A 14,376-nucleotide genomic window follows, 5' to 3' on the forward strand; every position below is an offset into this window, starting at 1 on the left:
TACCCTAATGCAAGCATTAGTGGTATTTTACTGCTCAAACACGTGACCTACAGGCCGCCCTGAAATCAAGAACCTATCTAAAATTAATATTATCAGTAAATCACATCTCCCACTTTTTCTTTCACATATTTCTGTGCTTTTTCATGAATCTAATATCAATTCGTACTTGTCAATTCATTGTCTCCTTAAAAAATAGTATGCATTTTGTTCCTGTAAATTTTTCCAAATTCGAATTTCTTATCTTCATTTTCTATGTGACCACGCACTGTTGCTGTACACGGCATGTTGCAGATTAGGTCGATGTCTGACCAACTTTAAGACTTAGAATATGGCACTGATGCTCAATTGACTTATCATTAGAAAAAAGCATCTTATGAATTGAGAGTGCAAGAAGAAGAGTTGGTCTTGGAAATGTGAAAAGAATATTGAAAACCAAATTTGGTGCAGAAATTCAGAAAGAAATAAATAGTCTATATTTGATTATTACGAGAAACCTAAGTAAAGCAGACGACAAGAAAAAAAATATTGAGAACATGATAATAAAAAAACTAGTTGATCAACAAGGGGATCCACCTAAATCTTAGAAAAAGTATTTAGTTCATAAAGAATTTCAAAAACTACATAAAGTTATTGACAGTAGATCGGCTATGGAGGAGCATAGTGTCGATAGACCCAAGAATGCAAGTGAGATAACCTAGCTGATGCTCGGTGATATTACATTTCAATCCTTTATGCTTTAATGTTCTAAAGGTATTTATGTAAAATCACGTTTTCTTTAGCTAGCTAGTGGAGAATTTAGAGTGTGTGCATTAATTTTGTATATAAGTATACATTGCACAGCTGTAAACAGTACAGAAATAATGAGAAAACAGAAAATTCCAAAACTCATTTCTCAATTCCATTTTTTGCTCTAACATGGTATCAGAGCAAAGGTGCTCGATTTTCTATCGTATCTTCTAGATTGTTCTAGATTTTTTACAGACTGCGTGATCTGTGTTTAGATCTCAGTTCAATTTCAATTTCGATCTTCTGATACTGTTTTGATCTCAATTCTTCTCCAATTATATCTGTTTTTTTTTCATTTCCGTTGATAACAATGACGGACGAGAATCCTTTTGCAGAAAATCAAATGTTCTTTTCAACTGCCTATTTTCTTTCCAAAGGAATTATTCATCAAACAAGTTGTGTTGTTACACCTCAACAAAATGGTGTAGTAGAGCGCAAACGTAGACATCTCTTAGAGGTATGTAGAGCCCTCCTATTTCAGTCTCACTTACATATTGTCTATTGGGGAGAATGCTTACTTACAACCACATTTTTAATCAATAGGTACCCTTCCAAGCTATTGAATTATAAAACACCTTTTGAACTCCTCTTTCACAAACCATCTGATTACTCATTTCTTAAATGTTTTGGATGTCTTTGTTTTGCCTGTACTCTACCACATCAAAGAGGTAAATTGGATCCAAGAGTCACAGCTTGTGTGTTTCTTGGATATCCTTTTGGTAAAAAGGGATACAAGCTTTTTGATCTATCATCCAAACATATCTTTGTCTCTGTGGATGTGATATTTCATGAGTCTATCTATCCTTTTGCTTTAATCTCTACCATTGTCACCCCTTTATTTCATACCATGTCTTTACCTACTGATTCACATGACACTCTTCCTATCAATATTCCTGTACCTTCTCCTACTCCTGCTCCTCATACCCTTTCTGAACCCAATGTCTCACCTGAAGCTACTGCCCAACCTCTTCTTCTACACAGATTCCTGGCACATTAAGTTCTTCCCCTCTTTCTGTCCATATTTCTATTCCTAGTGTTGAACCTAGCATACCACCCCATTCTTTGGTACTGGATACTGTCCTTCGCAGATCTCTTAGGGAACACAAAACACCTTCCTATCTTTCTGACTACATTTGTGGGGATGTCCACTTAACTAATGTGTCTACTCCCTGCTTTCTCACTCCTGTGACTCCTCCTTCGCTGCCCTTTCACCCTCTAACCAGACCCTTCATAATTTTATCCCTCACATTCAGGAACCTAACTCTTTCTCTCAGGCAGCCATGCACCCTGGTTGACAGGAAGCAATGACTAAAGAAATTGATGTTTTGTTGGCTAATAAGACTTGGGATGTTGTACCTCTTCCTCCAAGGAAGAAAGCACTCCCTTGTAAGTGGGTTTATAAGGTGAAACTCAAATCTGATGGGTCTGTGGAAAGACTAAAGGCTTAACTGGTTATTTGTGGTGATACTCAATGAGAAGGAATAGATTTTACTGAGACATTCTCCCATGTGGTCAAGATGACCACCATACGGTGGATTATAGCTATTGCAGTTAAAAAGGGATGGGGGTTATATCAATTGAATGTCAATAACGTTTGTTTACATAGGGATATTTTTGAAGAAGTCTATATGAAATTCCCTGCTGGTCTTTCTCCTCCCTTTCCCAATATGGTGTGTCGTCTTAAAAAATCACTCTATGGTTTGTTCCAGGCATCCAGACAGTGGTATGCTCGTTTAACTACTGCTTTGAATTTTAAAGGGTTCTCTCATTCGCTCAACGACTACTCTTTATTCTATAAGAAGACTGGGGACTCTATTTCTTTCGTTGTTGTTTCTGTGGACGACATTCTGCTTACTGGGAATAATTTTTTGGAATTACAGAACCTCAAACAGTTCTTAGACTTTGAATTCAAGATTATGGATTTAAGAAACTTATCTTTCTTCTTGGGCATATAGGTTCTGCGTGAGCCATCAGGTTTGATTCTGAGCCAACACAAGTTTGTGCTTGAGCTTTTGGCTGAATTTCATTGCTTTGATCTTCCTCCAGCGTCTTCCCCTCTAGACCCTTCTTGCAAATTATTCTCTGTGTTGGGGAGCCTTTACCTGATCCATCTCTTTATCGCTGTTTGTTGGGCAAGCTCAATTTTTTAACACACACACGTCATGATCTCTCCTTTACTGTCCAGCATCTTAGTCAATATATGCAGGACCCTCGTCTTCCTCACCTTTCATCTTCCAAACACTGCCTTCGCTATCTCCTTAATGATCCTGGTTTAGGGATCTTTCTCAATTCCACTCCCTCTCTTGACCTTCTTGCCTTTTGTGATTCCGATTGGGGTACTTGCCCTGAATCCCGGCGCTACGTCAGTGGTTTCTTCATTAGTCTGGGTGGTAGCCCTGTTTCGGTGGAATCCAAGAAACAACCTTCCGTCTCTTTTTCCTCTGCCGAAGCCGAATATCACTCGATGCGTCATGTTGTGGCTGAGCTCACCTGGCTTGTCCGTCTTTTGGATGACATGTCTGTTTCTCCCTCTTTGCCTGTCCCCCTTCTTTCTGACAGTCAAGCTGCGATTCACATCGCTAAAAACCCCGTTTTTCACGAACGCACCAATCACGTTGAACTTGATTGTCATTTTGTCCGGCAACAGTTTCAAGCCGGCCTCATTTCTCTTTCTTTTCTCCCTTCTCATTCTCAACTCGCCGATCTATTCACTAAATCCCTTTCTGGTCCTCACCATCGTGATCTTTTAGGCAAGTTGGGGGTGTTCTCCTCCCCCCCCCCCCAACTTGAGGCGGGGTGTTAACAGTAGTCAGCTATGGAGGAGCATAGTGTAGATACACCCAAGAATGCAAGTGAGATAACCTAGTTGATGCTGGGTGATATTACATTTCAGTCCTTTATGTTTTACATGTCTTCTAGAATGTTCTAAGGGTATTTATGTAAACTCACGTTTTGTTTAGCTAGCTAGTGGAGAATTTAGGCGGTTAAGTGTGTGCATTAATTTTATATATAAGTATACACTGTACAACTGTAAACAGTACAGAAATAATGAGAAAACAAAAAATTCCAAAACTCATTTCTCAATTCCATTTTTTGCTCTAACAAAAGTCCCCCAAAACATATCATTTGGGGAATCTGTTTATCTTTTAAATCTATGCATATATTTGAAATATGCAAAAAAATTTTTTTTTAAAAAAAGTCTGTTATTTATGGAATAAACAAAAATAATAATATTATTAGTGACAAAATAAGTGATCACTCGTGTAAATCTAAACCCCAGAACAGAAAATGGGACCTCAACATATTTGTTCAAACAATTCTGTTCATATTGGGGCATAGAGTTGCTAAACGCCTGCTAGATTTTGGGAATAACCCAAGAAGGGTCAGCACAAAATTAGGGACATTTGCATGTATACCCGCTTTTTGGGTCACGTTTTAACTTGTGCCCGCTTTGCAAAAAAAATTGCAAGCGTATCCACTTTTTCGCGTAACTTCAGCATACGGGGCTGAAGTAGCAAAGACAATCACACAGAACTTCAGCATTCTAGTAGACGAGCCTGAAGTAGCAAGTGTGCTGAACCACCAAGTGTGCTGAAGTTTTTGTTTGTGATTGCTGAACTTAAGCATAGTAGCTGAAGTTTTGTTCTCTATTTGCTGAAGTTTTTGTTTGTAATTGTTGAACTTAAACATAGTAGCTGAAGTTTTGTTCTCTATTTGCTGACATTTTATTTGTAATTGCACTAAATAAGCTGAAGTTTTTTTGTCCTGGATTCATTAGTTTTGTCATTAAGCTTTTTCAAAAACTTCAGCAGAAGATGCTAAAATTATTTAGTTCATTTATAAAAACTTCAACACTAAATAAGCTGAAGTTTTTTTGTCCTGGATAAGTTTTTTCAAAAACTTCAGCAGAAGATGCTGAAGTTATTTAGTTCAGTTGTAAAAACTTCAGCACTAAAAGCTGAAGTTTTTTCGTCCTGGATTCATTAGTTTTGTCATAAAGATTTTTCAAAAACTTCAGTAGAAGATGCTGAAATTATTTAGTTCATTTGTAAAAACTTCAGCACTATATAAGCTGATGTTTTTGAAAAAACTTTCTAACATACTAGATAAATAATCAGATTGCCAACAGTATCTAAATCATAAATTTTGAAAACAATAAACGTGAAAAGAACATAATTATCATTGTCTACTAACTTACGTACGTGAAAATATTCACAAATTATTGTCTACTAACTTACGTAATTATTTATAATTTATTTTAAATAATCTGATAAATATATTTATATCAATTATTCCATGAACTGAAGTTTCATAGCAGCACCAACAACAGCGGAAGAAAGGAGGGGAAAGGGCGTTGAAATTGTTTAAAAAGTGAGTACAAGTTAAAACTTTTTAAAAAAATGGATATAGGTTAAATGTGGACGACCAAATAGGGGGACCCATGCGATTTTGTTGGATTTTCATATCTGGGCTAAGGTTCAGTTTGGTCCAGTTAGCATGAAATAAATTAACGGTAGAAATGACACCACATTGCCGTTTAAGCACCCCAATTTAAAACACATCCAGTTTTTAAAAACTATTTAAAGTTTAACCAGCTTTAGCAAACTTCGAATTGCTCACGCTGCTGCAGAGCCCTAACTTCGAACCCGAAGGCGAAGGTCTCGCGCTTCCAACTTCAAAACTGACGGCGAAATGTTGATTCTCAGGCTAAACTTTAATAACATTGTAAATTTCGGCTATTCTTTAAATAAGGGTAAAACAACGGCTATTGTGCGCTTTTCCCAAATAAAACAGCAACCTAAAACTTGACCAAAACCGACAAGATAGGTGGAAAAGACCGACTTCCAACCAATGCCGTCAAATGGGCCTTCATTAGCTTGGCACCAGGCACTATAACTTATCAACCGTTCACAAGTCGCTATATAACCACATGAAAGGTTAGTCCTATTAGATTCAGAATCATATAAATCAGATCACGAAATTGGTCCCCTATCTAACAGACTACACGATTACAATCCGACCTAAAGATTGTATTAAGTTACAATTCTTCTATATCCTCAAGTGAATCAAACTGTGCATTAAGTCGAAGAAGTTCTTCATCATCAATGGTGGATGTGCTAAACCACTTAGGTGGAGAATTACCCGATGGCATTGTTGGCATGACACTAGCTTTTGAACTCAGCTCAATCGATGCTTCTGCATTATCAGACCCTGCTTGCTTTTCTTTTTTATTTTGATTAAACAGTTGGAACTTCATCTCCCAACAAGCTTTCAGGTCTTCCTCATTTCGAGCTTTATTCAACTTATCGATAAGATCAGTGAATGACACACCCCACTCAGCGTCAGCGCTCTTCGTCTTTTTCTTTTTGCCAAGTGCATCTAGATCACTAAGGTCAGTAGCATTGTCACCTGACTCCAACTTCCTAAGCTTCCTCAATCCCTGATCAACAATATATTGCATCCTCTTCCTCGTATTCTCTATTCTAGTTGGATCCGATCTAAGCTGTAACTTCAACCGGTTTACCGTTGCCTCATTATCATCTCCTGTTGAACCATCCTCATTCTTCTCATCCTCTGCAGAATTCACTGCAAAAACCTCCTCTAATAGACCAACATTTTGCATGTAGCGATCAAAAGCTTCATTTTCAGCTGCAATATTGCTGTCCCTGAATTCCTTTAACTTCATAAACCTCCACTCGTTAATGAGTTGGGCATCCTGTAGTTTATCAATAAGGTTAACCTTTAGAACTAAAAAATAAAGTATAAGCTCATGGAGAAAACAGAAGAACTCCACATACCTTTCTAGTCAGTGGCTTCCTCGACCTTAGTGGGGTCTGCAAATTATTGAACTGTGCAAAATTGGTGGAGAGTTGACGAAGTGAAGCAGCTCCTCTATGCGAGCTCCTTGAGAAAAGGAAATAGAAGTTAATACAGATCTTCTAAATAAAGAGCAAGAAGCTCAGTAATCACCAATCCATCCTGCCTAATGAATAATAGATCTGCGTGTGGGGGAAGAATGCAAAGATATATGAAAATGCATGTGAACGGAACCCTAGCATTCCCCAGATTATTCCGCAGAGGGTAACACAACAATCAAATAGCATATTAAAATTTGAGTGCCAAAAACATTCAATGCAAATGCAGAAGAGGTCATTTCAAAACGCCAGATAAAAAGCACCTAGAAGCGCATTTCTTATGAGGGATTGTTAACTGACTACAGCTGATGCTTGTAATTACTCTTTACATCATCCATGAATAGACAGTCTAACTGTTCATCACTAAAGCTGTCATATATAATCGTAGTCATGCATACTTACGTAAAACTTACCCCGAGTGAGATGCTTCAGTGGACTGCTGGTCTACCACAGGGGACCCAGAAGATGGTAACTTATCTGGAAGAGTTGAACCACCTTTCAGAACTGCACAAGATCAAATCAAGGAGACATATTCTTTAGCACAACAAAGGAGTGACGGAATCACAGTAGTAATTGCCTTACAGAAGATGTATTAAAGTCCCTGTGCTATCAGTCTCTTTCATCCGATGACTTTTAAATGTTTGATTCTTCTAACATTTTCAGAACCAGGCAGTTGAAAAGTCTACTTATTGGTTAAACGTCAAAAAATCCAAGCTCATTACCATGTAACATCATAATGATGTCAAAACAAAGTTTACACCAAATGTCAACACAGGGTTAATAGTATGATGAATTGTGGCAGAGACACCACGCGTCCTTTCCTTTATTTGGCTTGCGACAATTACTCTAACGCAGAAAACACTTAAAGATGCTCAAACCATGAACCCATGATTCACAAAGACTATGGCCTGGTATCAGGTACTCCACTACCTCTCATACAAATACCCTACTCTTCCTGGAGGCAAAATTTTATTCCTATCTACACATGCTGGCATGTTTCTCTACTACTCACAACAAACATCTGATAAACTAATAAATAATCCAGCAAGCATCCGGGACTCCTGGTAACCAGTTTCAAAGATTCTCCGTGCAGCAATAACTCACAAGTAATCTAAACGGGGAAGCCTTTACATACCAGGCCTCTAGTCCAATTTTGAAGATACTCTTTCAACTTTTAAAGCCAGAAATAAATCACATGAAGTACTGTGCCTATCTTTAGATATTAAACTTCATCATAGCATATATTGTATAAACAAAAAAGAATCTATTGAAGCCTCTAGGACAAGAATAAAGTACATATAAATTAGAAAATACCATGAAGGTAAGACGATATTACTTATGGCAAAGAGCAATTTCTTCACTGGTATGTAACAAAAAGACATGTACAATTTGTTAACAACTGGAATTGAGGAATACTGTCAGCAGCCATGAAAAAATTTAAGCTAATCATACCATGTATATGACAGGGATTTTGCGCTTTCGCACAGCAGCTTTTACATGACTGGAACGGACACCTGCACATTCGATTCTCACCCATTAGAAAGACTAACTATGAAGAGAGGGAAAGCGGGGAAAAGAAATGTATAAACAAGCACGAAAGAGAGAAAATAGGATAAAATCTCTTTTTAGAAAAGAAAAAAGGATAAAAACTTAAAGTAAGTTAAGTATATTAAAGGAATTCCAAACAAGTTTTGAAATGAGAATGAGATCAATGAGGTATAGTTATGCTACTTTGATTATTTGATCAACTTAAATCACGAGGGTAAGTTCAGATAGTTTCGTAGATCATGCAAGACAGAAACTTCGGGTACAGTTGAAGATTTAGGTCTTAAAAATAAAAGACAGATGACCGAATATCTGATAAAATGATATGAGAGTAGTAAAAGGTGATGTTGTACTTCTATCTGATGCTTAGACAGAATCACCTGTCTGCATCACCAATTATATCTTCCTCCATTTCTTTCTTACGCTGTTTCTTTAAAAGTTCTCTGACACAGATAGAGAGAGGGGCGGAGGAATAGAGGAGGAAAGAGGGGAAATAGATACATAAGATGTAAGACTATTTTCTCCATTTAAAGCCACCATGCACTAAAACTACCCTGAGGGATGTATCACAATGGCAAATGATAGTTAATGAACTATTCCTTTTTTGATTAATTAGTTAATGAACTTCTCTTACGTCGAGTTTTGACAATCCGGGTGCTAATATCGAGTATATCGTGCTAGATTCTGTCATTAATGTAAGACAACTTAAGGTGTCGAATGACGACAAGTCTTGGTTTTGACTTGTAACGGCTTCAAAACTCATGCAGAATATAACTTTTCCCTGCTTTTAAGGGAGAGAGATTTAAATTTAATCATCACTGTCTTTATTTTCCATAAAAAAGTAAAAGCAGTTAGCAAAAGTGAAAGGAAGCGAAGGAGTAGTCCCTTCTCAATTGTAGAATAATCGCTATATAATCTATTTATTTTTTATAAATTATTACCCCCAAGACTGCAGCTTCATCAAAAGGTCTTTGCCTTGTGAATGTAAAATCGAACGGGTGATCGAGCAGAAGTAGCTCCTCCTTAGTACTTAAATAAGTCACTTCTTAGTTTACACTGCAAGTACTAGTAGATAGCTAAAGAACCACACAAGCTCTTGACGAAAAGAATTCTCATCGCCTCTTTTAGAACAGCTAGCCATGAAAAAGTGAAGGGAAAAAGGAAAGACATTCCCCTAAAGAAGCAAATCGTTATTTTACTTTGCACATACTAGATAGCTAAAGAGAATACACCAGTTCTTGATAAAAAGAACTGCCATCGAGAAGGGGAGGAGAAAACTCAAAATGAAGAAAAAGTATAGTCGAACTTCTTTTTAATATTTTATATAAGTAAAAAGTGGTACTTAAACTTTGATGCCTATTATCCAAATTTAAGTAAGAAAAGGAGATCCACGTTTTGTATGATCATTTGATTAGAGAGCTTAACTTTAACATTTGTTCATTTTCTTTTACTTCCTGTCAACTAAACAGGCTGGAGATCCAAATCCGAGCCTTTCAGAATCTTTTAGAGTATTTATTTTTTCAATAAACCAAAAGAATAAAATTGTCATACACCATGATGGGGTGACCTCTACGAAAGTCTAATGTGAGCATATACATCAAGCCTTTCAAATTCTAGTCAGTACTTCTGCTTAACAGATATAATAAGTTGAGAGTAAATAAAACATGCAAAGTTGCAAACTGTACACATACTTATTCTATGCTACTGAAGTCGAGAGCTTTTAAGGATTTAATTGGATGGAAAAACAATATATTTTGTTAATTCTCCCATTAAAATGTTACATGATTATAACCTGTCTTTGAATTTAAGCAATTGATAATGCAAGTAATATTTCGCTTCTTGTTTCTGTTAATAGAAAATATACCTTCGATGGGCTCCAACAAAAAGTTGATCCAGTGATTTCCTTTCATTTCATTCTTTTTTACAAAAAATAATGTGTGTATTAATGCTTTTCCTTTTCCGTGTTATTTCTAGAATAGTGACACTATGTGAATTGTCTATCGGAAATAGCCTCTCTTCCTTCATAAGATAGGGGTAAGCTCTGTGTACACACTACCCTCCCCAGACCCCACGCGTGGGATTGCACTGGATTTTTTCTTGTTGTTGTTGTTGACACTATGTGAACATGTTTCCCAAACCAAAAAGTACCTTCCTTACTTTCACAAAACTCCAAATATACCAGAACAAAATGGGAAAAGGAGGGAACAACTCATCAGAAAACCATCTTTTCGTTTGACAAGTAAAATATGATGACTAAGAAATAAGTGATACTGTTATATACAAAAGCAAATAAGTAATGTGCAGTGTTGTTAATAAGAGGAAGCCAAATCCAAATTGATCTCTGACAGGCTAAAATTATAACCTATCCAGCTAAAATCCAAAATAAAATGTCTTTGTGGCAAACAAATCTGTCCTCAAAGATCATATAAATAAAATTTAGATAGTCACACCAAATAAATTTGGTTTTCATACGAGTATCTTACAGCTGTGCTCCCCCTATTGAAACTTATTTTTTCTGAGCAAAACCATAAATTGCTTCATCCAAACTAAAAACAGTCTTCCAGAAAACCTAGAGAACCCTCTAAAGTCTAAATTTCCACCTACTAGTGAAGCCATCAATAGTTGGCCAATGCAACAGCAGATTGTCTAACTCAAATTTTTCGGCCTCTTTTCTGAAAGAAGGTTAAGACTGCAGGCTCATCCAAGCTTAGCACTTCTCATACTAGCAGTATAAAGTCACCATTACAAAGCCACTGTGTAGAATCTTTAGCTCATTTTGTACAATCCATGGAGATGAAATGGAATTTTGATAAAAGATTTTTAAAAAAATATTTAAATTACATTTTGAGAAGCTTTGTAACAGGGAATTGCTTGGATTCCTTTGTTTGGGATTCTCTAAGTAAACAAACCAAATGATTGAGCGTTTAAGGTAGCACAACAATCAGCGTATATTTCAAATACAAAGCACTAATGTAATTGTTTCAGCATACAATTAATGGGCCTAAATAAAGCGTGCATAAATTCAATATTTCTTCTCAATCGTGCACCAAGTTTCTTCCTTTCTCTTTAAAGCTTGACGAGCTGCAACTGAATCAAATACTAAATTCCACTCCGCCACTCCATTTCAGCATTCTTCTAGCCTAAAGCTAGTTGTTAAGTATATGCAATCTGAAAGCACGAATCACGTCGAGAGGGACTGACCCAAACGGTTCACTTGAACAAAGAAGTTGAACTCAAACAAAAGCCCAAACACCACCCCACCCCACCCCCCACCCCCCAAAATAAATGGCAGTTGTGTTAATTTGTCTACTAATAGCACATCCGTACTCCATGCGTTTAAATTTATATGACACTCTTTCCGCTTTGAAACATTCTAAATCGTTTGACACTATTCCACTAATAAAATTATTCTTACAAGCTGTACAATTTTCAAAAACTCGAATTCATTTAATTATTCAAAATTTAGTTATCTCTATCAAACCAACTTTTCAATTACTACTTTAATATCTTGTTCCACTACCACTAATATAATAAATAAGTTATGAAGCCATATAAAAAACTGGAAATTAGGGTTTCTAAAGCTCAATTTCATCAATGGAATAAAAACATCACCTTGAGCGAGCAACATTGCCGCACTTTATGCACTTAGGCTTATTAAGCCCTCGAAGATTCTTCGATGCGTTTATGGTCGGATGGCTGGACACGACGGCAGGGGTTACGGTGGGGGCGGCGGTGGCGGATGCCGGTGACGGAGCGCTATCGGCGCTGTGGTTACTTAGGGCAGGCGACGATGCAGCAGCAGCCATTGGAGAACCACTTACGCATTCAAAGGTTTTCTCTTTTCTCTTTCTTTCATCCGGTGAGCTGACGACGGTTTCGAGGGAGAGTTTTCTAGTAACGGTAAACTGCGGCGGCGAGTGGGGTTCAGTTGCTTCGTTTTCTGCTGATTTTGTCTTTGATTGGATGAAGGTTTATCAGGGATAAAAAAGATTAGGTATTTATATATAAGGAATTATAGGACGGTTTTGCCCTGATGTATACCAGGTGGAGCTATACTTATGGGGTCTTTATGGTAAATTACAAAAAGCAATTCAATTGTGGTAATTGGAGTATTCAATTCGATAACTAGGAAGATTTCCTTCAACTGTCTTCAACGCATAGGATTTTTTTAGTACATAAAATCCCACAAAAAATTATAAAGCGGGTAATACTTAAGTGTTATGAAATATTATAATTATATTAGTGAATATCTATATAAATTCTAAAGAAGTTATTTTCACTATCCTTTTTTATTATGTAGATAATTTTCACTACTTCTCGCCATTATAACTGTAACTCACACACCTCCATAATCTCCCCATAATCTTCCTCCATGATCTCAAATGTTTAATGTCATATTTATAGCATTCTTTTGTATACCTCTATGTAATCCTATAAATAGAGGGTTTTGGCACCACATTGTACATACTTGACACACTTGAAAAAAATAAGAAGTTCTCATCTCTTGCTCTTTATATTCTTGTCTATTTTCTTGTTTTATTATTTTGAGCTAAGTTTCGTAATCCGTACGAGTGTCTAACCAATTGAGATATCTATTTTAGTCCGATAGTATCTCCTTCCTAAAAGACTTTTACAATCATCACAGTTCGTCTCATTGCATCAAGGCCAGCGAGTTAGGCAAAGTTTGCAACTTTCCCAAAGTGTTCCCGTGAGCCATTAAAATATCTTGAAGATGCATTAATATGTCATATGGTTGTATGAGTTTAACTAGCTTATAGGGAGTGAATCTATGCATTCTTATTTTAAATTATTTTGAGGTTAGCTTGGTCTAGTTTATATTACATCATAATATAAATAAATTTTTTCAGGAAAATAGGCTGACTAAATGAAGAATGTCCATATTGACAATAGCTTGAGGGTAAGACGGTGGATTCAAGTTCACTGTACCATGAGGGTAAGGCATCGGCTGTGAGTCCCGGTGCACCGTGATTATAAGAGTTGGGTTTGATCCCAATGCATTATAGCCTTACATGTCTTTATATGGGTAAGACATTGGGTTTGAGTTCCAATTCACCATAGTAATGATCTAATGATGACTAATGAAAATAATTTTTCATGACTGTATTAACGTACGAGGGCATGGCAAGTGACGAAATAATAATTGTCATACTAAGGTAACTATAAAGGAGAACAATAAGGGTTCTCGAAATAATCCTTCTAAAGGTGAAGAAAATATTTACCATCAAATTGATATGAAAAATTTATAAAGCACGTCGCGATAATTATACTCCATTCCTTGAAGAGAATGTGACTTGTGATAAGCATTGAGAATGCATATTCATTCTTGAAGGTGAATGTAACAATACGTGATAAAAGTAATGAATAAAGACGTGCAATGCATGATTGGATACACACCACAACTCACATCTAAGGGAGGTTTGAGAGAAAGAAAGATAATGAATATTATTGTATGGTTACATGAATATGTCATTGGTCGCGTACATGCAGTACGCCAAAAATATCTCGACATGCCTTATAAAAAGTTATTAAAGGCAATAAAAAGTTATCAAAAGGCAAACTTAAAGCAAGAAATGATTTTGCTTATGACGATTGACCATGATTATAATAATTTAATTTTTCTCCGTAAAGGAGACATTTACCATATGAATGGTGAGAAAAAAGTCTTGTAGTACAAAATTAATTAAGAGATTTGGAAAAGCTAATTTGTTACTACCCGAATAAATAAAATTGTCCATGACATTGATATTGTAGTAAGTCTCAAAAGGAATTTTTGAGTTTCAAATATATTAGGCAAAGTGGTTGGCATATTGAGACTATACATGAAAGGAAGATTGAATATCTTCATATTACTATAATCATACCGGGTAAATATGAAAGGTTACCCGACTTTTCTTCTATTTGTACTACAGATGTATAAGCATGACGATGGAATCACATGCCATAGTAAATTAAATATTTACTGAAATAAATATTAGTTGGCACGACCGGTTGGCTATCCTGGTTCAATTATGATGCGAAAAATGATTGAGAATTCACATTGACATATATTGAAGAATTGGGAGATTCTTCGAGAATTCTCATGTACGATTTGTTCTCATGATAAACTGAT

The 14,376-nt window shown here is 36.3% G+C and overlaps 1 protein-coding gene across 1 annotated transcript; it reads right to left on the bottom strand.

Moving 5' to 3' along the window:
• Positions 1 to 5,502: 5,502 nt before the first annotated feature.
• Positions 5,503 to 12,217, bottom strand: LOC107762907 (uncharacterized). Its single transcript, XM_075249334.1, has 5 exons — positions 11,859 to 12,217; positions 8,154 to 8,215; positions 7,115 to 7,205; positions 6,585 to 6,690; positions 5,503 to 6,502 (listed from the first exon to the last, which is right to left on the bottom strand). The coding sequence occupies exons 1-5, from the start codon at positions 12,050 to 12,052 to the stop codon at positions 5,825 to 5,827; spliced, it is 1,131 nt and encodes a 376-aa protein (XP_075105435.1). The 5' UTR covers positions 12,053 to 12,217; the 3' UTR covers positions 5,503 to 5,824.
• Positions 12,218 to 14,376: the final 2,159 nt, after the last annotated feature.

This window comes from Nicotiana tabacum, chromosome 1 (genome assembly GCF_000715075.1).
Source record: "Nicotiana tabacum cultivar K326 chromosome 1, ASM71507v2, whole genome shotgun sequence".
NCBI classification, from domain to species: Eukaryota; Viridiplantae; Streptophyta; class Magnoliopsida; order Solanales; family Solanaceae; genus Nicotiana; species Nicotiana tabacum.